The sequence below is a fragment of the Anopheles stephensi genome, unplaced genomic scaffold (assembly GCF_013141755.1).
Source record: "Anopheles stephensi strain Indian unplaced genomic scaffold, UCI_ANSTEP_V1.0 ucontig30, whole genome shotgun sequence".
Lineage (NCBI taxonomy): Eukaryota > Metazoa > Arthropoda > Insecta > Diptera > Culicidae > Anopheles > Anopheles stephensi.
The window spans coordinates 85,274-111,459 of NW_023405236.1; the positions used below are offsets into that span (position 1 = coordinate 85,274).

The following is a 26,186-nucleotide window of genomic DNA, read 5'->3' on the forward strand; positions in this document are numbered from 1 at the left end:
GTATTTTCGAGGACCAAACCAAACTCACAACGTTTAAGAAATAAAACACAGTGAAACAACAGTCGGCTCAGTTTGTCACCCCAAAAAAAAAAACACTTTCATTGCCAGATTTGCAGTTCGAAACGAAGCTCCACTGAAGAAGCGTACCACACCATTCAGCGCTCAATGACCACCCGAAATTGGCTCACGCTCGAACCGACATCGCCTTGCGAAGCGTTGCTCGTTTCGAATCACGAAACCACTCACTGCTGCCCCGTTCGGATGTTTTGATTCAATAAAGAGCTCGTTCCATGTCGTGACCGAAACGTGGCACACACTGATTGAGTGTGTAGCCTGTCCAACAGACGCAACACAACAATCGAGAAAAAAAAAGAGTCGAACTATGGGATGCACTTGATCGGTGGATCGATGGTAACGGTCGTAGGTTCGGGCACGTCCGGTGTACATTCAATCGAAAAGGATAAAAAAAAAAAATAAACAACGTGCACAAAGCTACAGCGACGAAGTGATGATGAAAGAGCTTCCCTTATCCCACGCCCGTAGATGCATTTCTTTTGCAATAAAACACACATACAAAAAGTGGGAGAGAGGAAATCAGACATACCTGATGCACCGCGATAAAAATAAAATGCATATAAATTGGAAAAAAGGCACGCCGGATATTGTGGGGGGGAGGGAGGGGAAGAGAACGATACAAACAGGAATTCCGGTCGCACTCCGGAAAGCCCTTAGTTAGAGCGTTTTCACGTAGTTTTACCCAGTGTTTTTGTGTGCTGTCCGCTCTTCTTTTCTTTCGTGTCTTTCGTAGCTGGAGAAAATGACGGCATTTTGCGACCCGCAGCGAGTTTTGGAAGGAATTTTAAAAACGAAACCACCACCACCACCGACACAGCACGTGTGCAGAAACATTGGCACCCGTGTCGTCTACGTATAGAATGGAAGATTTCTTTGATGGTACGACATTATATAAAATGCGGTGCTCCAAGTTGTGCATGACATGCACCTGGTAGTGCAGTTTTTTTTTTCAGGGAAAATTGTTTTCAAAATAAAAATTAAAGTAAAACTCCACAACTTTACACTAATTAAATGAACGACGTTTGGCGCATTGCATACTTGTAGGGGTTAGTTATTATATTTTGTTTTTAAATTATTTAATTATTAGCACAACGACATAAAAATTGCGGATAATAAGCAATAAACGCACGTAAAGTATTAAACATAATTTTAAATACATTTTCTCATTGCAATCATTAAAATAATCACCATTCAGTTCTGGTTGCTGAGACAAAAACGGGCACGCGGTGTAATGATAAAACCCCCTCTTCACATCAAAGCATCCCGTTGCTAGGTTAGTTCTTATTAGCCCGAGGAACAGGGTTTTCACGCTTTTATCCTATCTGAACAAATTCACAAGAATAATTATCCTTCCCATGCAAAAAAAAACTCAACCGTCCGTTATGCTAGTAGCCTCCATCCCTTTTGCCTGGATAAAAGATTTTGTATGAAAGCTGGTACAAACAAAAAAAAAAAACAACCCCGTGAGCGTATTGTTTGATAAGGTAATTAAAAGTGTAAACGGTATCCTTTTTGGCGCCTTTTTTGGGTGTGTGAGGGCGCTTTACACGCCGATAGGTTTCGGCAGGTGATGACAAGGTTTTGGGTCAGCATGGATGAGAGCGTAATGATGTTGTGGAGTTAAGCAAAAAAATAAAAAAAGGTGCCGACAAATTGGACAATAAACCAAGCGAAACGTATGCCGGTACAGTGCTGGGAGTAAGTATATGTTGAAGAATATTTGTTTCATATGGAATGAGTTTATAGCTGCCATGCTGGCGTTGGCGGGCCATGCCTAATAGGTTGCTGCACGGTACTTTATTTTAATTATCAAAATCTGTCTCACAAAAATGAATGTATTTATTTATTTATTTATTAAATAAGACGGTCCGATTTACCGATTTTATTTACAATTGTTTTGAGTTTATACAATAAGTGTTGCCATACAAGTCGACCAATTTATCATGCAGTAATGCATCACCAAATTTTCTGTAGGTTGAGCTCTGGAAACATTTTTTTTCTTAACTATACGAACGCAGATTACAAGCCAACTTCTTCCATCTCTATGAAAAATGGTTGAAAATTCAGTAGTATTTTATATATTTATTCATAATTCAGTACGACGACTTAATGCCGTATTTGCAGCGTTAAAATTGCCTTGTCCTGATGTTGTACAATAATCCGAAGGCATTTCCTGCTAGTGTTTTGCCTTATCCCGGGTCAAGCTCGGTGAACAAGTGGTTTATTGTTTGGTGTTTTTTTCATGAAGTTTTCCATGGCGAGTATCAGATTGCACCAATATTCATACTCAGCTTATTCATCTGATTGCCAGTATCTTCTTCTTCTTGACCTGCTTAGGGTTAAACATGTCTATTAAATATCCGCCGGTCTTCACACGAAAAGACCGGGGTGCAAATTCCATCCAGATCGTCTCCTGCTCCGTACGTAAGGCTAACTACTTTGCTTACGGGTAAATTCAAGTCACAGAAACCCAGCGATGGCAGGTCGAGTCCTCTCGAGGTTGTAGTGCCAAGGCAGAAGAAGATTAAACCAATCCATTTCCTGGAAACTATGTCCAAGGCTGCAGTTCTTGAACCACGGCTGCATCCGACTCCACCTGATCCCACCATCAAGCTTGCAGTGTTTCTCTAAGCCTCGCACCGAACGGGTTGAATGGGTATAAGTGCAGGATATTTACACCGCTTCCGGTACATATGTGTACTTAATCATTGACATTATTTGCTGCAGAACAGATGAACCAGTTAAAAAAAGTCACAACCTCTGGCAATCCTCCTATTGAATACTGATAACAAAATTAAAATTATCAAATAAAATAAACCAGTTTTTATTACAATCCATGTTATATATTTATGCCACTCACTGTATGCAACACGTTCTCAAGCCTCTTTCTCATCCCGTGGCTTTGATTTATGCGACGGAATCCTTATCATGAAACAAACAACAAAACCAGCCAAAAAGAACTAACCTAACTCGACACGGACTCGTTGAGTTATCCTTTCGGGCCGTCTTCGAGTGTAGCAGTCACTTGGTGGTAAACAAATCGCCTTTCGCCACGTGTCGATTTGCCCGAGTTTAAGGTGTTCCTTTTCCTCGATCGTTTTCTTTTACCTTATAACTAACCCGCAAAAAAACGGGACCCATTTAGATGGAAGGTTGGTGCGAGAAAACACTCCCATCGGAGCAGAAAAATGAGCAAATTAAATCATTCCTCGTGCCAACCATACGTACCGAGAGAAGCAAAAACAGGAAGTAATAGACCGGAGCAGGATAAAGAGCATCCGGTGTGGTGGGGTTAAAAAAACGAGGGAATAAAAACCAAAACACACAAGGATGGGTTGCTGTTTGGATCATAAATTAATTATTATGTTTTTATTTTTTGTTTCCTCCCTGTTTTATTTGCTCTTTGATGGGTAAGTTGCGCTTGAACACCTTCCGGTTCGTTCCGGGCGTACACACGCACCTGCTTCGGACCACGGTTTCACCCTCCCAGATGGGAATTATCGTTTCAGCATTGTTCTTTGTCCCCGCAGCGGATGCAAACGAATGAAATGTGTGAGTGAAAGATCATGTACGGGTGGTCCACGGGCAAGGTGAGAACGAACTTTTTAAGCCTCCGGCTACGATTCCCGGGGAGTCACCCCACCAGCCAAGAAACACTGCCATCCGGACCAGCATACGGCAGGATGGCTACGTTCCTTGCCGGCCCGCACGACCCATTCCGAGAATGGTAATGAAAATTAAAATTAACCAGACCAGCTCCATCATTTATTCACGGCCATTTTCAACCACTTTCAACCAAACACAACGGCCCTGTCGAGCATGTGTGGCAGGCAAAAGGTTGCAACTTCACTGATAGTGAGCAATAACATTCTAGGAAAAACCCATCCCGCTTTTCACTGTGGTCAAACGGCCATAAGTGTGGAGTAGTGCGTGCATATTACCCCTTCTGTTTACCCAAATGGATAATATTCAATTTTCGCCCAGCGCTGGACGAACGCCTACGGAGCCCGACCACCCGGTGCATTTCGGTACGCATTATGAGCGCAATTATTTGCACCGAAGATCCGGAGATCCGGAAAAACGGGAATCCATCTCGAGGCTATCCAATCGGTCGGGTGCGTTATGGATCGGTGTGGATAAAACATTGCTCGATGGGTTGGGTTGGGCCGTACGGGTGGCTGCTACCCAAGCAAACAAGCCAGGATGGTGCATGTGTACCCTGTACCTCCGGAAAGCGAGATTTATTTGAGTGTTATTGAAGGTACTTGTCGAAGGTGCACCCGAACAAAGGGATCAATTACTGCCGGTGGACATTAGCCATGTTGGCAGGGAAGCGATGCATGAAGCTCCCATTTTGTTGCACTTAATAAAAATGATTTAAAATTCATTTATTAAACGTTTCTGTGATAGAATTTCTATTTCGTATGCATCAAAGGAGCCGTTCAAAGATGGTAAGTATTATGTATTTCTGACACTCAAATTGTATACTTTCAGGCGCAAAAATAAATGAATTTTGGCTAGAAATTACACGTATTAAAGGATTTTAATGTGTTTTTTTTACGAATTCTTGAGAGTTTCTATTCTTTTAATATTATTAGCCCATAAATAAACAATCCTAACTAAAATAATGCAGCTAATACTGAAAATGGAAAAATAATTTCTTGAAGGTTTGCTCATGGAATTCTCTTGTTGTGTAAACGTTTGAGAAAGGTAAAAGACTCGAGAAGGCCCCCCTCTGACAAAATTTGTTAGGCGCTGTAGGATTTACGCCTAAAGGTATGCAATCCGCAGTACACGTTGCGAGAGCTTCACAGTGAGCTTTCAGTGTGCTTTCAGTGTGGTCAAAATTGGTTGAAGAAAGTCGAATAAAATATTGTTATTATTTGATTAAAATCCCCTCTCCGCTAACCCTACCATTCATTTTGGGTTACAGGGGCTTCGTACTAGTTTTCAGTCGCACTAAGGGTGAACAATCGGGCCTAAAACATGCACGGCGTTCTCGGACGGTAACGGAACAGTAATTCGATGAATACTTGTTACCTTGCATTGATATTCAGCAAAGGAGAAAACATAAGAATATCATAATCTCAAACCACTTGTTAAAATGTATTGTATCAAGTTCTACTCGCTGTCTATTAAAAGTATTAAGGAACAATGCACAATGTTTATATCAAATGGGTTTTGACCATACAGAAATCCCACTGTACAACAAAAATAACAGGCCACAGTGCTGCACACAAAAGATTCTAGGGGGGCCTTCTCGAGTCTTTTACCTTACATTTTATTGCTATAAATTGTAAGGAGCATCTTTCAGACAGCATTATTACTCTCCTCTGCCTATATTTACTACGAACGCCTGAAAGTATGCATTTTGTTAAAAATATAGAATAAACCCATCAATGATAATGAGAAAGCAACAGTCCAGTCCACGGATTAAAAAAAACCGCAACGAAAGCAAGATAGAGCAGCACTGGTCCACCTGAACTTCTACTAACCAAGAAAAACCAATCCAAAATACGGTCTTTTAGACACCAAAGTAACGAGAGCAGGAAGAGAGAAAGGGGTTTAGATGATAATTTACTTCTAAAGAAGGTTTGAACGGTAAGTGTTAAAAATTTAAAATATGATCAATATTTCAATCAAACAGATACCACCAAAAAAGCCTCCAAATGTAAAAAGCTTTAAACCGTCCTATCAACAATCTCTCTTAATATGAGCTGTGGATGCTTAATGACAGATAGTGGCCCGCAGCCGTGTGAATGCGAGTTAGGTGGCAATTTTACAACAGTCTAGAATTTCTTAAAACTAACGGCAGTCACAAAGCGATTCATTTTTAAACAAATTGCATACTTTCAGGTGCGAACTTTCTGAAACAAGAGCAAAGGCTCAGAAGATAAGCTTTTAAGCAAACCCCACTTAAAGTCATAAAGTTTTATTCAATTCCAAATGCAACGTTACACTCTTTAGAAAAAGAAATGCATTTACTGGTGTACGTGTGTATGCACTCACGACGCTTCATTGCTGCTGGTTCATGCTTTAGCTAAAGAGCGCCTAGAAGTATGCAATATACAATACAATACCATCTCCTGACGTGTTAATAATCGGCACTACTTCAAAGAATCACTCAGGCTAGGACTAGGATAAATATATTATAAAAAGACGTATTATCTCACGTAGCAAACGTTCTTCTCAATGAAATTACATACTTTCAGGCGCAAAATGCAAAAATTTCTCTCAAACCAATTTAAAAAACTACCTCTTCGAAGCACCAGTATACCATCCCAATAGGTTATAGATTCTGTTTCACCGGCCTAGCACTTTCGGGCACCTCCGTTGGGCACGGTATCTTCAACCACTGTTCACACTTCTTCTTGGACGTTTCGATCTGTTCCCACGGTACTTCGTCCCGCGTCATCCAATCGAACCGCCGATCGTAGTACAGATCGTAGTGCGGACCGGAGGTAGGAAACAGTTCCCGCTCGTTTTCCGACATCGCGTCCAGCATGCGCCACATCCCGGACATGGAATCCGTTTCCAGCCCACAGAACGATTCTTCCGACACGATCGCCCGGACACGGCCTTTCTTGCGCTGCTGCAGCAACTGTTGCTGTTCGCGACGTTTCTTCTCCTCCTGGTGATGCTGCAGATCGCACTTGCGCAGCATCTCGTCTATGAACGACCGGAACTTGGGACTGAAATCGGTGGCCGTCTGCATATCCGGACAACCGGCACAGGAATCGCTCGGACCCGGTTCCACCTGTACCGCATCTTCCGGCTTCCGGAGCCGGTTTGCACCCATCAGCTCATCGTAAGCGTTCCGGAACTCGGGTGTAAATTGATTCATCAGCAGCAACTCATCGGTTTCGTCCACTCCGGGTTTCTGGGAAAGGTAAACACACGGTTAAGCACTTCCGAGTTCAGTGTGCATAGAGCAACAACGAACCTTTTTCCGCTGATCCAACAGTATGTACGATTCGTCCAGATCGGAGAACGGGTCGGACAGGGCACTGCATTCGGACGAATCCTCATCCTGTGGCCGGTTACTGCGCGGAGGCATCTCCGACGCGGACAGCGGACGCAATATTTGGAAGATGTTTTCCGCAAACTGTTGGCGTACATCCGGATCTTCGCTCGTGATCGGATAATCGTCCATTCCGGTGCACTGGAACCGTACGTTTGCCGATGTGCCGGTGTGCCGATGCTAACTGGACCCAGTTTTGTGCCAGCCAGCCTTCGGGGGGTGCACCGGCATGTTGTTGGATCGATAGGCATCGTTGACCCCGCAAAGGGAACGGAGGGATAGCTGTGCCGAATTCCTGAAGCATCGCGAAATGATAAACTTGACATTCCCCTTGCACTACATTTCAGCACGCGTTGTGCACGCGCCCCGTTGGCCATTTTGCTCGTGCCCATTGTGCCCTAGGTGCTCGTTTATTGCCAATCAAACAAAGAATCACCGGCAAAGCGGACCACCGTATAGGGTTACGGTCGTGTTGCGCTGAAAGGTGATGAGTAGATAGTTTTTCCTTCTCCAGCTGGTAGGTTTCGGGTGCCGTTTGGGGTTGTACGGACGAGTGACAACCTACGACAACACGATATCCCACTCCACGCGTACGCTTTTGGTGTGGGAAACCGTTGGCCCGGTATGGTATCATTTTCTTTCCTCATTATTAAGTCGTTGACACGCGAAACGAGCGATTCTGGAGGAGAAAGGAGGTTTCCTTTCTGTTTGGTTGTATTTGCTGAGTAAACTGAACTGTTGTGATCACCAGTTTACTAAATATTCGTGTAGTTTTAAAACCTCCCTCTCGTTCTCTCTCTCTCTTTCCCTTTCTCTTCTGGGCATAACGACATCCTAGGCATTTCTGACTTACTAGACTTAAAAATACCACTTTGTTGGACAGTCCGTCCTCACTACGAGGATAAGTTTTATAACTTATTCTATTTTTTAGGATAATGGAGGAGCCGCTACAATGACGAGCTCTTCGAGCTATAGGATAATCTCACCACCGTGCAGCGAATTAGACCCGCCAGGCTCCGGTGGGCTGGTCATGCCATGAGAATGAGACCGGACGACCCAGCTCGTTAAGTCCTTTTAACGGGTCCTTTTTTTCCTGTCCACGTGGACAAAAGAGGCGTAGTAGACTCAAACTGGTATGGAATGATGGCGTTTTAGCGTCCACCAGAAGGGCCGGGATTCTATGAGCTTTGGATGAAAACAAAAACTTACAGAAACGTTTGATGTGATTTCTGATAGCTTTTCGAATTGTATTGTGCACCGTACCGAACAATAAACGCTGGTTGGAAGCTTTCGTAATTAGACTCCATCTACGGTTGAATCTAACAGGAGTTAGAAACACCTGAAATGTTAATTTGCTAACTCAGCTCAAATGCTAAAAACAAATACGGTAAACATTTGCTCAAACAATTGAATATTTTGAAGGGTGTTAAATTGTTTTGAATAGCAAAATCATTATACTTCACGGTACGCAACGCTTGTTACATCTTCAACACCGCTTTGAAAAGCTTCATGTATCGTTTATGTTTGTGTTTAAAAAATCAGGTTCTACGCTGAAAAATTTCGGTTTACGTAGCAAAATAGCCAAGCGTTCTATAGTTGCAAATTTTACCATGGCAAAGATCGCTGCCTCAATACATCTTTTGTTTTTCAAGATTTTAACCTGCTCTTGAGCAGCATCAAAGCTTCGTACTGAAAACTGTGGCTCAGTAATTTGTATAGAGGACTGAAGTCTTCCCAAAAATAAATAATTCGATTTTTCGTACTTCTTTAAGAAAAAACGTACAACTTGGAGGCAAGTTAAAAAGACCGTGGAACTTGATGGAACTATGAAGCTTTACTACTTGCACTCGGAATTCAATGGAACTATCGGGCTTATTTATAAACCATGCATTGTGTTCATCCGAACTATGCGGCCTATTAAGAAGCAGGCGGTACTTCATAGAACTTTATGCCCATGTAAGAGTGAAAGATGGCCCTTCAAGTTGTTTGTTTAGAGCATTATCTCAATAGGACTTTGCTATCTGCCATGCGTCGTCAGAAAAACATTGTGTGGAAAGATGTGTTGAAAGTGTGTGAAAAAATTGGGAAAATTTTATATAAAGCGCAATTAAATTATGCGTAAAATATTTGAGAACGAAGACGACTGCGAGATAATCGATATTCCTATCGATACATCCGACAATTCTAGTTCGGAAGATGATCACCAGATTCAAAATCCCGAAACAGATGCCTTGCATGAAAATGAATAGCACATAAAAACTTTCTTTAGCAGCTCGATTTACGAAAGCTGCTTAAGGCCCGGTTAAAAGTACGAGGAACTATGACGCTGCTTATCTACTGCAAAACATGTATTAGATCAGCGATCTTTAGCGTGCTGAAATTGTGGCTGCTTAAGGCAATTTGGCTATTTGGGTTAACTAGGATAAACATCACCCTTGTTTCGCTTTTTCTTCTGTCTTTAGATGATGCGCATAGCAATTGTATGAACTAGAACTGTAATTAGAGTTCGCCAAATGCATGACAAGTTAGAGAAATCTTAAAATCTATTCATTACCATTAGGATCGTCCGTCTTTCTTAAATCGTAGCCTAAGAGTTCCATAATGCTCTTAACAAGTACCGTAGAGCGTATCGAGCACTGTACAGCTTCTACTAACGAGCTACACAGTTCCACTGAATATTGTGCATGTATACAGAATCTTCAATGTTCTATCAAATACTGCTGTATTCACTTATATCTTCAAAGATAATTAGTGACTCAATTTTTACTTCAGTTCAGAGTTTTATTTCAGGTTATTTGTGTTTCGTGTGTGTTGTGTATTTGCATCGCTCCTGGGCAGCCTGCACGTCCCACGTTCGTTTTGTTACTTGGGTTTGTTGCTTGGGAGCGGCCCAACTGACATTTCGTTGCAAAGCCAAGATTTGCGCATTGTTTGTGTTTCCGCGAAACATGACAAACCGCGTTCGTTCCTGCTTGCCGCCGATTTTTTTCAAAATAAAAGCAAGTGGTGGTGTAGAGCTTGTGGTATGCGTTTCTTTCCTTTTCCTTATCAAAACAAGATTTGTGAAATAATGTCGTTCTGTTTACACGTTGTAGATGCAAAATGGCACACGTTCTCCATGAGCTCGACGATGCACAACCCTCGACCAGCATTCCCAAAACGGTTTGCCCGGTGTGCGATAAATGGATCCCGAAGGCCGAGATCGAACAGCACGTAGATGATTGTCTTAACCAGAGTGAACACGCCGAAGAACAACCGACATCCAGCACCGTAAATGACGGCACCACAAGTTCCAAAACACCGACCACCGAAACAACACGCACGCGGCAACCTGTTGACGGGAAAGCGAGACGCAACTTTAGCATTTTTGAACGCAGCCCAAAACCAGCTAAGCGGGCACGCAACGACGATGCATCACCCCACCCACCTAACCACACAGTATCGAGCGCCGTAATAGACATACATTCCGACGGTGAAGAAGAGCAAACGGCTGCAGAGCAGCAAAGCGCGAAGAAGTCGAGAACCGCTCCGACGCAGACAAAAGCACCACCCCAAAGCAAACAACCGTTACCACCACTCGCCGAGCTGATGCGCCCAACGGAAATCGAACACTACGTCGGGCAGGATCAAATAATCGGCCGGAACACAATCCTTCGCAAACTGCTCGATAGCGGCACCATACCGAGCCTGATACTGTGGGGCCCGCCGGGCTGTGGTAAAACGACACTGGCGAACATTATTGCCGGTCGCTGCAAGCGCGATACAGCCACGTTACGATTTGTGAAGCTTTCCGCCACGATGGCGGGTGTGGCAGAGGTGAAGGAGGTGGTAAAGGCCGCCAAAGCCGATCTCAAGTACAACCGGCGTACGATGCTGTTTATGGACGAGATACATCGGTTTAACAAGCTGCAGCAGGACATCTTTCTGCCGCACGTAGAATCCGGCACGATCACGCTGATCGGTGCGACGACGGAAAATCCATCGTTCAGCCTTAACTCGGCCCTGCTCAGCCGGTGCCGGGTGATCGTGCTGGAGAAGCATACGGTGGACAGCATGATGCAGATACTGACCCGTGCGCTGCCCGAGTACGAAACCGTCATGGTACCGGAGTGCGTGAACAATAATGTGGATAAGGTGCCCGACTTTAGCAAGCTGCCGTTCATCCCACGGTAAGAAGGTTTGGAAGGGTTGGGGGGTATGGTTGGCAATAATGCTTGTGAAACGCTTTTCAGCACGATAATCCACGAGGAAACGGTGCGCTGGCTCGCGGAAACCTGCGACGGAGATGCCCGTATCGGACTGAACAGTTTGCAGCTAGCTCTGTCCGGTGGTGCTGCCGAACCGTTGAACGGCAGTAACGCTTACGATCCACCGAAAACCGTCACGCTGCAGGACGTCCGCGAGGGTATAAAGAAATCGCACCTACTGTACGATCGTAAAGGCGACCAACACTACGACATCGTATCCGCCCTGCACAAATCCATCCGCGCTTCGGACGATAATGCGGCCCTGTACTGGGCGACGCGTATGATCGCGTCCGGCGAAGATCCACGCTACATCTGCCGCCGGATGATACGCATGGCGAGCGAGGACATCGGTCTGGCGGACACGAATGCGCTGCAGGTAGCGACCGCAACGCTGACCGCCGTGCAGTCGGTCGGTTTGCCGGAAGCGGACTGCATCATTGCGCACTGTGCCGTCTACCTGGCCCGCGCACCGAAAAGCCGCCAACTGTACGATGCGTACCGTCGCTGCCGGGTGTCGATCGACGAATGGCGGCGAGGGCCGATGCCGGCCGTGCCGCTCCATCTGCGCAATGCACCGACGAAGCTGATGAAGGATCTGCAGTACGGTGCGGGTTACAACTTGCTGCACAAGGATCAGTCCGGCTTGAGCTACATGCCGGAAGGATTGGAGGACGAGAACTACTTTTCGGAATAGGAAGAGCGGCAGTGGCATTGAAGAATGAGTAAATAAACCGAGTTTTCCTTCTTAATCGACGCCTTTTTATTCAAGTAACAGGATTCCAATATGAGTTCAAGGTACGACATCAACGATGTCACTCAGCCACCTTTCCGCTAGCCAGGCAGGACACGACTGACAACAACCAATCATCCCAATCTGTTGCATTCCTACGTACGGGTAAAATCAAGTCAAGGAAGCCGGGAATAGGAAAACAGACCCCCGAGGTTGCTGCCTACTGTCCAGGAAGAAGGTTCCGCCTTTTCCCCCTCTCATTGCCTTTTGGGAATGTCCCCCCGCCCTAGTAAGGAGCAAATAAAATAAAGTGAAAATCATCAGACTTGATCTCTCAGAGAAGTGATGTTTGTTGAATAGAAACAACATTTCAGGATGGAGACAATCTGAACCCATGCTATCATTATATCTCAACAAAATTATACTATTATTTCATCAAATTCCATATGGAAGTACTTTCGTTCAAGCTAACTCTGATAGTTACCTTGCCGGGTGTCACCAAGCCAATCCCCTCGCATGTTTAACCGGAAACCGAGGATGACAGGAGAGTTTTCCAAACACCAACTGCAATAAAAACAGATATAAACAAAAATATAATTTACAATCGGTGTTATGGATTTTTGTATTAGAGTAGAAGAACTGGAGCGCATCAGTGTTAAGCATAGTTTGTAGAATCAACGGAATTCATATAATAAGAGAAGGAAGATTTTTTGTTCATCATTTCATGCGTTGCTAGGTTACATGCCCGTAGGTATTAATGGGACATTACTGGAATGACACTCACCGTTGAAGGCTATTCCTATCAATTGGGATGTCAACACTGGTTTGTTGGAAGATTCGATCAGCAGGTGCCTGGTAAAGATAAATAGAAAGCAATTGGTTAGCGCGTATTATCGAAAAAAATTGCTTTAAAAAGCATTAAATTCCATCTTATTTTCGTCAGAGTGGTGCATGACAAATATGAATCATTAGTGGTTCATTTAATAGGTTAGGTCATAATCATCATTTAGAAAAAAAAACACATTCGCATTCAATCAATTTTAATGCAGGACATACTTACACAATCGAAGCAGCAGTAGATCAACGGGAAACTCGTTAGGGACGATTAGGAAGAACCCCTTTTTCCATCCAACCATCTTCTACCTTTTTTACCCAAGCCATGAGGGAAAGCAACCTGAAATGAGAAATAAGATATTATTTACTAAAGTTCCAACGTTCGGGACAAGTATAAATCGCCCTTTATGGGATACATGTTCAGTTAGTAGTGCATGTTATCGATAAATATCATTATAACATCAAATGAAATTAAGGATTTTTTTCATCATTAAAAACACTCTCTGGTACAATTTTACTTTTGATAAATATATTCATTCAATCTTACCTTTTGTAGGAGGACGGTTCAAGTTATGTCGAGTCGGGACATTGTGGAATGAGGGCCAACGGTTTCCATTCATCTGCAAAAAATAAAAGAAGCGATTGGTGTTAGCGTATTATCGAGAACGTTTGCTATTCGTAATTAAGTCAGAGTGGTGCATGACAATTTGGAAACATGAGAGCTTCATTTAATGGGTTTGGTGGTCATAATCATCATTTAAGACATGGTAAGTCGATTCAGTCTTAGCAGCGCGTTTGCAACCGCTCGTGACATGTGGCGACTCACTGGGAGCCGAGAGCGAGAAAAAGATTTGTTACGCTAGCGAGGTCCATAACTCCTCTTTGCTAATTGTTTAGCAAAATTCACCATATGCATCTCCTCAGATAAGCTAGAAGGAGTGAAGAAGAGTGGGACTATGGCAAAATTCGAAGCAGCGCTGAAAACGCATGGTTAGGGAAACATAACCTAACAAACCGTAGCGTTCGTACACGCACTCTTATTATGGAAATTTCGACATTTTCGGTCATCCCATATCGGAATGGTTCGTTCCAAGCTTAACCAGCAGCATTGAATTTGATTTAATCAGCAAATAGGTTAACTTACCCATGATAGCTACATGTGCGGTGGCATACCACGCGACTCAGCCACGACCAAGACGACGATTGCCGCCAATATCGGAATTTCAACGCATGATTTCAGTAAATTTATACACACTCAGAACGTACTGGTCAATCCGGATTAATACTTATGTAAACTACACAAACATATATTAATTTGTTCATCGCTGTAAGGACAACTTTTCTTTGATTTACGACAAATTCAACCTTCCACTTCGAGCGCACGTTCAGAAAGAATTTACCTAAATCGTTGACAACCCTTCCAAACCGGTGCGGGAAACGAATCCGAAGCAAGGTGTATGTATTTAGAAGGTGGATTTTTATCGATTTGACAGGGCGACATTTTAGTCGAGTTATGTCAGAGTTTGTTTACAAAATCATATGGTATGGGGAACAAACATGAACAAACAGCCTCGATTCTCAATCCCTTGAGCAATTTCGCTGATTTATGGGTGTTCTTCGCATATCAAATGTTGTTCCACAGAAGATTGACGATATTTGGTTGCATTTTTCGTCAAAAAATCGCAAGCGATACCACCACCGGCGCCTCCTCCGACGCTGCCATCACTCTTCTCAATACCCTTCCCCTCGATCACCTCGGAACTGTTATGTCAGGTCGAGAAATGTCAATTTGCTCTAAACAACTCTACCTTCTATATCTACATACCTTGATCCGAAGCCGAAAAGGTGCCGAAGATAGCCGAGCATGTGTCAACGGTTTCGAAATCGAAAATGAACTCTGCGCAGCTCTCGAAATAGCGGAAAGATATTCAAAAATGCAATGAAATGTAAAAATGTACATTTAATACAACGGATAGTTAAAAACAAATTATTTTACTGTTTTTTTACACCCATTCGTGGCAGCGGTTCACTGCTCATTTTCTGTAAAGAGTACTAAAACGTTATTTTAGCACACAAAGCAATGTTCTAAAACAGAATTCGAACGTGTCAAACGCGTTTACAGCACCAAGTTCCGTACTCAAAAATTAATTTTTCTATCAAGCATTTACGGGTTTTTATAACTTTCTAGCGTTTTAATTTGTTGTTAAAAATTTTGAAAATATTCCTATTGGTCTTGTGCCACTAGCCTTGTTACTTGCACAATTTCTCACACAAAGGTTAATGATGCGATTGCGTTATTCACGTTGACCTCAGCACCCACCCACTGTACTGCGAGACGACGAAGAAGAAAACTGCTTTTTGTTGTTTTCCACTGAATTCACTCGCGACTGTTCGCATTTTTGGAAAACGCAGGCTCACTGGTCGATTCTCCCCCTCGGGTGCTACCGTGCGTGCACAAGATATTCGTGAAGTAGAACCGTGAAGCCCAGACCCGGAGAGGCACCGGGAATCGTTCAAGCTCACTGGTAAAGGTGAAAGCAAAATCCGCACGAAACCGTTCTGTTCGGTCAGGAAAAGGAAAGGGCGAGATACGTGCGGGTGCGTGTGTGAGAACAAAACTTCCCTGTTTTGTAGCTCCACCGATCGAAGCAGCCAGTTGTGAACGAGAGGGTCCGAGTGTGCGTTTTTATTTGGTGTTCGCCGTTCCTTTTGCCTGGTGGTTAAGAAAAAGTAGGGCTCGAACACGTTCCCACAGGGCCGAAACTCGCACCTCCGTTTTCCGTGTACAGGTATCCCTTCACTCCTTTTCTTGTGCGGGCGTGTACATGTGTGTGTGTGCTTATATTTAAAGTATTTTTGTGCGTGAAAATTTAGCTCCCACTTTCGCTACCACCGGACGTAGCAGAAGAACGTCTCCAATCTGAAAGGAACCGCACAGGAAATTGGTCAGTGTGTGTCGGAACACGGATCATTCGGTACAAAAAAAAACCCCGTTACCAAACACATACACACACACACAGACATACCCATCACTAGGGGACAACCCCCTACCCATCAGTAGGAGTAATGCGAGGTGGGGCGAGGTCTTCTCCGTGAGGAAGAATGTTTTTTTTTCTCCCGTCGCTCCACTCTACTACCAAAAACCATTACGTCTGTGTGTGTGTGTGTGTGTGTGTCAGTGCGCGCGCGCCCCCTTTGTGTGTGTGTTCGGTTTAGTGTCGCATATCGGAACCGGAAAAAGGAAACGTTGGACACACAGGTGTAGATGGGGTTGACGGTAGCAACGGGAAGAAACGGGAGGATTTGGCAGAGACGGCACATAATGCACGGCGCACCAAAGTGTGTTAAAGCAAAAAAAAAGAAAAAAAAAGGTGCATCTTTGTATTTATTCCGCTGCAAAAGTACGCGGCGAATGCAGAATTTCCGTCTCCTGTAGTCGCTGCACTCACGGAGGCGAATATTACACCGTAGGCTGTAGAAAACAAGAGCCTCCAGAGCTTGCTTAGAGTCTCAAAACTGAGTTTGGATGTATCAATGCGTTGATAGCACTAATGGCAAAATTAAATAACAAAAAATGCTGAGAACTAAATCGGAATCCTACGTTCCTACTTATTTACGTAGGATAACATAACGAACAATTTATCGTACGGTACTGCAAGGAGATTTAGAGTTAGTATTTTTGTTGAAGATATAGCTAGAACACATGAGGCAAATCATTAGAAAAGGACTATAGTGGCGGTGCTAAATCGTACATCGTTTCTTATTTTGTTGCTGGTTTCTTTATCGTCAACTTAACGCCCAATTGTAATACGATTACATAATATGGCTTACACAATTTAAATTAATTTTAATTTAAAAAAAATCATTTGCGAGGCAATCGTAAAACAGATTCTTAACAGGGACAATTTTTATGCAGCTCTTATTTTGCTTTATTCTTTAGTATTAAAATTTAGATCTTTATTTAAATTTTTCCGCACCAAAAACAATGTCCTAGATTTATTTGAAGGTCGATGTTTTCAGACACCTAGTTATTAGAGCTATAGTTTGTTATTAGAGTACTATATTTTAATGTAAATCAACACCATGCTTAAGGATTCAAATCTTGCAACGACCGGTTCAGCTTCGATTGCTTGGCTGTCAGTCCTGGTTTTGAAGGTGATATTTCTACCAAGAAGTTTGTGTTTTCTATTTAAAAACTGTTCAAAATAGCACTCAAAAATTAAATCGATTCCATTGGTCTGTTGATAGCGGAACCATCCGTTCCGTGTGTTCTTTCCCGTTTGAAAGAGATACATCACACTTTCCTTGAAGGATTATTACTCCCACAAGGCTGATTAAACAATCGTCTCTCTTCTTTTCCTCCCCGAAACCCGCTTTTCCCACGGTTGGCAGTGCAGATCTGAGCGTCGAAAAGCCAATCACCGCGCGCGCCATCATCAGCACGTTATGAAGTTCGAAAACAAACAACAGGAAAAAGACGATTTTTAAGCGAAAATCAAAGTGCTCTGCCGCGAACGAAAGCAGTTGTTACCGTGGTTACCGAAGTGCACCGTAAAAAAAAGTGGAAAAAAGAAAAATCGAAATTTTCCTCTCTGCGAAAGTGTTGCTCTCCATGAGTGTGTTCTGTGTGCGATTGTTGGAAAAGTGAAGTAAAAATTCAATCGATTCGAATCCGAAGTATAAAGAGAAGCAATAGAAAATAACAAGTGAAGTGTTTGTGTGTGTCACTGCGGGCATGTGCGACCAATGATAACGACAAGTGTTGAAAATTAACGTCTCAAGTTTTCTTCGCGTGAATAATTTGCACCATCCTAGATCTGCCTCGGGAATGTTTCGACGGATCTGGCGATAGATTAGCTGCTGCTGAAGAATTTCAAAAATTGATTTGCCACACCACCGTCCAAAGGATTTCCGGCTTTATTTTTGTTTTTCCCGAACCTTCAACCAAGTTCCGAATTTGTCCCCGCTCGCTTCCCCTACGATCAGCATAACGGCTCTCCGCAGTGATCAGTTCAGGTAGGTTGACAATTTATTTGATATTGATCAGATTTTCAACTAATGAGAAAAATGGTCGTCGTCCTACTTTTGACCATTTTGTTGTATGAATTTAAAATATTCTAATAAAATTTTTGGTGATGAGCAAAGTTTGAGGGTTGCCTACCCTAAAGCCAATTATCTGGATAGCGTCACAAATTCACAAAAATGGGTAGTTATCCTTCGCTACAACCCCTTTGCGGTTTTGGTCAGCTTCGGAGGTCCTTTAATCCGCTCATTATCCCAACTATTCTAGTGAACGTATTGGTTTCATCAATTTTCCTCAATATGGAAAAGCCTACCAAGTATTGGAGCGGCCCGGTGGTAGATGCGACAGCCTCACCGGTTTTCACACGGCAGGACCGGAACAAATCCCATCTGGGGCCGTTCCTCCGTAGTGAGGACTGACTATCCAACTATATTTTATCAAAAAGTCTAGTAAACCAGAAATGGCAGGTTTGATCTATAGGAGGTCGATAGGCCAAGAAAGAAGAAGTGAAGCTTGCTTTGCACAAGTCGAGGAGCGACCTTAAAAACTTATCGGGTTGGGTCATCCGGAAGATCCATTCCCATGGCATGATCTTCCTGACGTGACTAAGAGCATTTCGTAAATTTTTTGACAGACTCCAGGTTGTCATTGAGACAGGTTTCTCTGAGGGAGACTGTAGTTTCGTCAGGCTGCGGTTCGAGCTATTCGCATTTCATTCCAGCTAGGTGAAGCTTTAGACGTCTTCAAAGAGCCTTCAGTTAAACAGAAGAGCTACAAACAATGATGTCACCGTCGTATGCCAGGATCATAATAAATCTGTAGTCTAAATTCTCCGAATGTCTGATAGCTCTTTCTAGCTTAAGATCTATGAGTAGACAGCTCATCCTATCATCCTTGCACAGGGCTTGGTGTTAGCAGGGTTCGGAGAGCTACAAGATCGCGTATGAAATTCCCATTCGAACCTTCTTTCATATGCAAGACTACTGAGAGAGCTTTCAAATATCGCTTCAACGACTGGAAATGGTCTATCTTGTAATGTTTTAGAATACTGTAGGCTGTAACGATCTTAAGATTTTTAAACGCTTTCTTTTCTATGGTCTGTATGGTTTTGGTTAACCTGTGATATATTTAATTGATGTGCACGATTTAAAGTTACGATCGTTACCTATATATCTGGTGTGGTCCCAATATCATCAAGATCAACCAGATGATTGATCTTCTTGTTGACGGTGAGATGTGTCATTCGCTTCACATATGTAGGTCAATTTGCAAATACAAAAAAGGCATCACCAAATAAATGATAACTGCAAATATTTGCTCGCTTTGTAAAGCCAACCACCACCGTAATCAAGCTTCGACTAGGTTATAATTGGGCGTGTTCGGAAAAAAAGATTCAATTAACCAACCAACACAACCAACCTTGGACTTCCCTCGCATGTGTATGACAAATGATTTATAAATGAAAATAATTCATCAAACCCAAAATCCCGCCCCTCCGTTGTCGTATTTGCATCGAAACACTGTTTGTGTTGTGTTTTGCAACGGAGCATCCAACCATGTGCATTTCAACAAGACTTACCTTCAGGGCTGGCACGTTCTTATCAGTTGGCAATTGATTATTCGAGTGGTTTCAACAAAAAAACATATCATTACATTAAAAAACATATCTGCCAAAGGGAGGAGGATCGATTAATGTGGCAATTTGTCTTTTACTTCAGACACGCTCCTTTTTTGTTTGGTTTGCTTCGTCTGCATGCGTATGCTTGTCCAGAATGACAGTCTACCGATGATGTTGTGGCCGTTGAATGGTGCAGTTTGTTGTGGTTGTTTAGGGTTGTGCAGGCATCTTATCTCGGACGATCATCAACGAGTGGCGGTCTAAGGGATTGGGAACTGGTCATTGACTTGCGCAGTCTTTGCTTGCCTGCTTTATTTACGTTTTTTTTCTTATCTTGTGGATTAAAGCAAATTGTTTTCGTTTTGGATGATGTTATGACTTTTGAACGGTGTTATGACTATGTGTGACCGGCGTTTTGATATTTAAACATATTTTTATCTGCCATATTTTGGAATTATTGTTTATTATGCGTAATTTGATTTTATTATGTTTTTAAATCAAAATCTTTTGTGACACCTTTGTGATATTTTTTTTAATTATGATGTTTTATCTTCCACTCGTAAATGCTATAAAATGGAACCGTCTGTTAAAAATGACAACATTTCAATCTTTTATCGAATTCGGCTGTTTGTTAATCGATTTTTACCATGATTTTACGTACAACTGGAACTGGTTCAAAATTAATAAAATATACCAGAAAATGTGGTTGACTGATGGGTTGGGGCGGTCCAGTGTCCGAGACGATAACGGCGCCGGTCTTCACACGGCAGGACCGGAGTTTCAATTCCCATCCAGACCGCCTTCCCGTACGTAGGACTGACTACTTTACTACGGATAAAATTAAGTCACAGAAATCCAAAAATGGTAGGCCGAGACCCCTCGAGGTTGTAGTGCCAAAGAAGAAGAAGAAGAAGATTGGTTGGTACGTTGGTATTTTGTTTGAACGGTCTTCAAATCTTTGCAACTGCTGTCTGTGATTCCAGATTCTGATTTTCTCTTTTTTTATCTTCAACTTTGCCGGAATAGCCTCTTCTTTAATGGCCTGTTCTGCAATCCAAGTATTTTAATGGCAGACGCTTATCTGCGATTTAAATTACACAAAGCCGAATAATCAAGCCTAGTGTATGAAGGGCATTGATTGGTCAAGATTTAAATCCATAACAAGCATGTTGTTGGTGCATACTATCGCCTTGTGTGTTTGGGGAGTTCCATAACATTTAGATTTGATGTTAGAATTTCAACGGTGTAGAGTGGACCGAGTGGAATTCGATACTTTGTTGCACCGTTTAAAAGGCTAAAGCTGATAGCTACTCGGCTATCAAAAATCCCTTTCTAGAATTTAGAATTTCCAACTTAAATCAGTTAACATTTTCCTTTTTTTTAATTAAGCTTCAGTATTTTTTCCAATATTTTGAAACATTGCACAACTTGTGCAATTTTAATTTCATAAAAGATGAATATGAAAATGTTAAAATTTAAATTTTATAACGTAAAATATACCTTCCTTACATCTTACCAGTTGGAATGTCTGCGATAATCAATATTCTACTTACCTGCCTTGTACTCTGAACCAGGTACCATCGATAATCGTTGTCGAAGATTAAAAATTTTCCACTCGTCCATTTTTCCGATCCATTACACCGGTTCGGCAACGTTTCTCATTTTGAAAAACAGGGGTTTTTGTGTGTGCGTGTGTATCGCCTCGCAATTATGCGTTAAAATAGCACAACCTCTATAAACAATCCTGTGCCACACGTGTACGGCCGTGGTCGGTGGCAAACGGTCGAGAAGTTAAGTTAGTCTATAAGGGGCGTAAAACCACAGGGGCGGCTTTCCACCATTCTTAACCTCGGTCACCCGGTTTTCCCAAATATCCCTAAATCACCAAACGAACAGGTTCCGCGGTTGTTTTTGCTTGAGTCAAAAATTTTGTGCAAGGCCGTTCGCTGATTCGCGCGTCTCGTTGCGTTTTTTTTTGGGGTTGTTGGTTTGCCTGTTTTTGCCCGTTGAGAGGAGTTCAAGTGCCGTAGACTAATTTTGATCTCTAAAACGAGCATTACATGTGATGAGAAGCTGGTATTTCAGCCGTACACTGCTCTCATCCACTCTATCCCAGTGTTGGGGATCGTTTATGTAATAGGGGATGATTACGCCGAGAGTGGTGTGGGAATCATCGTGAAGCTGGGGTTTTTTTTTATTACAATAAGAAATAGAGCTAGCTTATCGACTGTACTATTGTGCAACATATGATGGTTTAATTTAGTTATTTTGCAAAGTTGCTCCAATTTTATGCCAATCATTTTGATGTATATCTAAAATTCCAAAGTTTTTTTTTTGACAGATGTCAAAAGTCGGGGAACATTTGTCAGGCTAAGAATTTAATCAAATTAGACAAATCTCTTTAGTGTTTTCTATAAGAAATCTCTTAAAAATAAACTAAAGTAGAATAAATGAATAGCTAAAATATGTACCCTCTCCTGCATACAATATGTCAGTTACGATACTAAAATTTTTGACATCTGTCAAAATTAAAATGAAATAAGGAATATTTTTTTAATTTAATTTTTTAATTTAATCTCGTCTCGTTTGATGATAAATTGTTGGTCAATCAAATTATATGGTTGTTTATTTATTAAAAAGAAAAGTCATCTCTTCATTATATCCGCCCCCCTTTTCTACATAATTTCCTCTTGAATAAAAAAAAAATTCCTTCATGTGTGAAAAATAAATTTCCTTTCCCCTGATCAAGCGCCGTAATAGATGCAACACCTCCCATTATCAATGTGCGGTGATTGCTTTTTTGATGGATTGTAGATTAAACGTCACCTTAAAACGTGTCAAATTTAAAACTACAGCACGCTAAATGATAAGCTGTAGCATTAGTAGGATGGAATGCCATTGTCATCGTGATCAAACCAGATCGACTGATTTCCTTCGAAACCATATTTTCGTGTTACGAGTCGAAAGTGTGGAGAAGAAAATTTTGGAGAAACATTCCACCACACACAATTGCCTCTCTCGTCGGCGGATGTGTGCAATTTTGTGCGCTTTCATTCCGAAGTTTTCCACCGGCGGCTTTTCTTTTTGCCCCGCTTCTTGTGTCACCCCACCATCGCGCATTCCATTGCCCTTTTTCCGGGCGGTCGTTGTGTGTTTTGGAATTTGATGTCTGTTGATTTCTTAAACGGTGCGTTTTTTTTATTGTGCATTTGTTGTCCCGTTTTGGTGTCGGTTTTGCCAATGTTTAAGGGTTTTATGTTTTTGTTTAAGTGTGTATCTAATTTATTTGTGCTCTTTTGACGATTTATTATGTTTATCTTTTACTTTTACATTTTTGCGACGACACGCTTGCCAGAGAAATGTGACTTTTGCGTGTGTGATATCGGCGGTCAGGTCCACTGTGATATCGGAGGGAACGCGTCAATGGTGTGGGATACTTGTGGTGCCGTGTCTATGGAGCCATTTTTGCATGACTACAAGTTTAATTCGTCTAATCGTTGGCGTGATGGTAAAACGAAACCTAACGAGTTCCTTCCGAGGTAGGGGACAAGGTCGTGACCGCTAGAAAGAACTTGTTTCCATCCGTTATGGCTATGTTTTAAATCAAATTAAGTACGGAAGCCGACGTGCTCCGTTCGTTGTGTTTTCTTTCCTGCACATTCTCTACCCAGTTTGACCTAGAACATTAAGGTTGTCTGTCTTTGATGTTTTGGATTAGTATAGGTTGCTTTTTTCAGGCGAAAGGAATGTGGTAAAACGATTGATTGAATTATTGAACTTTGGGAAAATAAAAATTAGATTATTTGAATGTCTTCGTTTGATTGGAATCACTTGAAGATTAAAAGATCGATTTAAACAAATAGCACTAATGTCATTCTTGGGAAAGCTAAATAACTAAACGTACTGACCGATCTCTTGATCTTTATCCTTATATAACTTTATCTTTAATCGTTACAATCGGATTGGTGTGTTCTGCGAACATCACTTTTCGCTGCGCATTAAGCTACGTACATATTTATTAAATATTGCATTACCTTTTTTAAAAAATCTTATTTTTTAATTTCTAACAGAGTGCCTCACTGCTTGAGCTAGATGAACTGTGAGTACAGAAGATGTAATCAAAACAGAATTTAACAAGGGGTACTCTGATGACTCTTCTCTTTTCGCATGTTAAAACAATGCTTACAGTCACAGATTATATTAACAATTCATTAAAGTAACAATTAAGTACTGTATCGTGTTTCAGTGTCTTAAAGGTAGACATCATATCCCGTCCGTTCTTGGAGCGTGTTCTACTTGTGTTCCTTCATAGGTAGTAGAGCCAGTGATCCTCCAGCATTCTGGAGGAAATTCTTGTTTAAAATAAATTTGTATCTAATATTTCTTCCTTGTTCGACAAGGCGTTCAGGATTTCGCTAATTTGGGTACCTTCTCATTGTGGAATTCCCGGCAACGAGAAGGCAGACTCACTGGCCAAAACAGGCGTCCAACAAGGCGCCTTTTACGACCGTCCGATCTCGGCCCGAGAGTTTCTTCGCCTACCACAGCAACTTTTCCTGTCTCGCTGGCAGAGCATGTGGGAGGCAGATGATCTCGGGCGATTCCTTTTCTCGATCTCTCCGCAAGTGTCCCTGCGGCCTTGGTTCGGTGGGCTCTCTGTTGACCGGGCATTCATACGCATGATGTCTCGACTTATGTCGAATCATTTCGCGTTGAATGCTCATCTTCAGCGTATAACTCTGGCTCAGACGAAGGTGTGTGGCTGCGGTGACGGATTTCACGATGTGGATCACCTTCTGTGGTCCTGCGTGGAGTTTGAAACTGCAAGACCCTCCTTGTTAAGCGCAGTTGAGAGCATCGGCAGACGACCGGGTATAGAAATAAGAGAAGTGTTGGCAACTAGGGACCTCGCCTACATGAGGCTCATCTACCGATTCGCCAGAGACAACGGTCTCATCCTTTGATTCCGCATCCCTATTATCCTTCCAATCCACATCCGCCACTCCTTTTGTTATATGTTGTGTTGTCTTTGTGGTAAATGTTTTATGTTGTGCAATGTGTGATCTGTTGACGGAGCAATTACATTCGAGGGCAATTTTCTTACTGCCGTTAAAAGGAGGCAGGCTTGTGTGTTTTTTTTTTTGTCTGTAGTAGTGTGCTCCAAGTCAGTCCAGCTTTGGAACAGCGGGGTCGCCTGGGTTGGCGTTGGGCTCGGGAGTGGTCGGCGGGTACAGCCTCGTAAACAGTGGAGTCACTCCAGCTGTTGCGAGATGGAATCCGCCGATCTTTTTTGAGTTCGATGTTGACTTGGTTGATCACGGGCTGTGTCATTGCTGGGCTGCTTGGAGAACATTGCACGCAGAAAAATTCATGTTTGTACTGTGCAAATAACTGTGCTTGTTTGTTTCAGTCCAGACCCATAATAGACAACCGGACCAAACCAACCCCCTTCGAAGCCATAGCCACAGCAATAGAACCGGACCAAAAAATCTACAACACACACACACGCACAAACAATAGAAATGGACAACAACCACTCATCTTCACTACACAACCGAGCATGCCCGGGATATGGCAAATGACTAGGAGGAAATGCCTAGTCAATTTTCTTTCATTGTTTGTTTTCGCGAATTTAATTCACAGTCACCACACGCGGTGGTGACAATACGGCATCAGTCCGTAATAATAAATAAATAAATAAAAAATAAAATAATATTTCTTCTTAATAGTATATCGATCTACTATGATACGCCGGTCATTTAATGGCTTACTAGACTTATTGGTATCACGTAGTCGAATAGCCAGTGCTCACTACGGACGAACGGTCCGCATGGGAGTTAATCCTCGGTCCGGACGCTAGTCCTGCTAATAATGATAAATATTAATGTAATAAATTCTTGTTTATCATCAGAGACTGTTAATTTTTTTTTATGAAGAGTTCAGCTTTATTCTTTCTTTTGAACGCTTAAGTGGAAGCCCTTGAAGTTTGTTCTGGTCGATTTGCTCCAGTACACTCTCATGATTATTATGTTCAACCCGTCAATTGGACCGGGAACAAAAGTGGCAAGAGGTCACCGTGAATCGAATGAAGCGACGACTCACATACATGCAATTGAGCTAATTGACCTCGGGAATTAAAATGTCCAGCGCATGGGCAACTCCTTCGGCGCAAACTGTCTTCTTCTTCTGACTAAAAGGTTTGAAACGATGACTAATCGTGTGTTAATCATCTCATGTAAGATATGTTTTTTAGCTTTACTTTAATGCAATGGATAGTGGGTTAAGTTGATAATAATCAATAGGTCACGTGTCGCAAAATTGAAGTTACCCGTTTACGAGAATGTCAATTTCCATCTTAACCGTTTATGATGGAACAGATTTGGTTCTCTATCCGTGGATCTTTGTAGATACATTAGTGCATTCGACACACGATCTCTACCACCAACTAATGCCCCTATTGGACGTTTGTTTTGACCGTTTTGAAGTGCTCCACTTCAGGTTTGGTGTAATACGTGGTCGGTGTGAACATTGTTAATATACAACGAACAATCCGTTACGAGCGAGTTTGTGGACAATCAACAACCAAACCTTCCTATACCATCCTACATCTCTGCTACGTACCAAAATTCGCACAGCGT

The 26,186-nt window shown here is 42.3% G+C and overlaps 3 protein-coding genes and 1 long non-coding RNA gene across 18 annotated transcripts in view; 2 read left to right on the plus strand and 2 right to left on the minus strand.

Moving 5' to 3' along the window:
- Window positions 1–6,089: 6,089 nt before the first annotated feature.
- On the minus strand, window positions 6,090–7,375 carry LOC118516467. Its single transcript, XM_036062371.1, has 2 exons — window positions 7,019–7,375; window positions 6,090–6,955 (listed from the first exon to the last, which is right to left on the minus strand). The coding sequence occupies exons 1-2, from the start codon at window positions 7,226–7,228 to the stop codon at window positions 6,365–6,367; spliced, it is 801 nt and encodes a 266-aa protein (XP_035918264.1). The 5' UTR covers window positions 7,229–7,375; the 3' UTR covers window positions 6,090–6,364.
- Window positions 7,376–9,981: 2,606 nt separating this feature from the next.
- Window positions 9,982–12,092, plus strand: LOC118516474 (ATPase WRNIP1-like). The gene is made up of 3 exons (XM_036062392.1): window positions 9,982–10,119; window positions 10,192–11,265; window positions 11,329–12,092. The coding sequence occupies exons 2-3, from the start codon at window positions 10,199–10,201 to the stop codon at window positions 12,035–12,037; spliced, it is 1,776 nt and encodes a 591-aa protein (XP_035918285.1). The 5' UTR covers window positions 9,982–10,119; window positions 10,192–10,198; the 3' UTR covers window positions 12,038–12,092.
- Window positions 12,080–14,352, minus strand: LOC118516475. Its single transcript, XR_004907894.1, has 6 exons — window positions 14,052–14,352; window positions 13,455–13,527; window positions 13,134–13,247; window positions 12,858–12,925; window positions 12,558–12,637; window positions 12,080–12,359 (listed from the first exon to the last, which is right to left on the minus strand). It is a non-coding gene; the product is annotated as an uncharacterized LOC118516475 (long non-coding RNA).
- Window positions 14,353–15,223: 871 nt separating this feature from the next.
- LOC118516470 (sarcolemmal membrane-associated protein-like) overlaps window positions 15,224–26,186 on the plus strand; it is a 33,081-nt gene continuing 22,118 nt past the window's right edge. For 2 of the 15 annotated variants that reach the window (XM_036062388.1, XM_036062374.1), the window contains exons 1-2: window positions 15,445–15,696; window positions 17,300–17,923. The gene's annotated coding sequence lies outside the window, so the exon portion shown is untranslated. The other 13 variants (XM_036062389.1, XM_036062387.1, XM_036062377.1 and 10 more) reach the window with 13 other exon arrangements.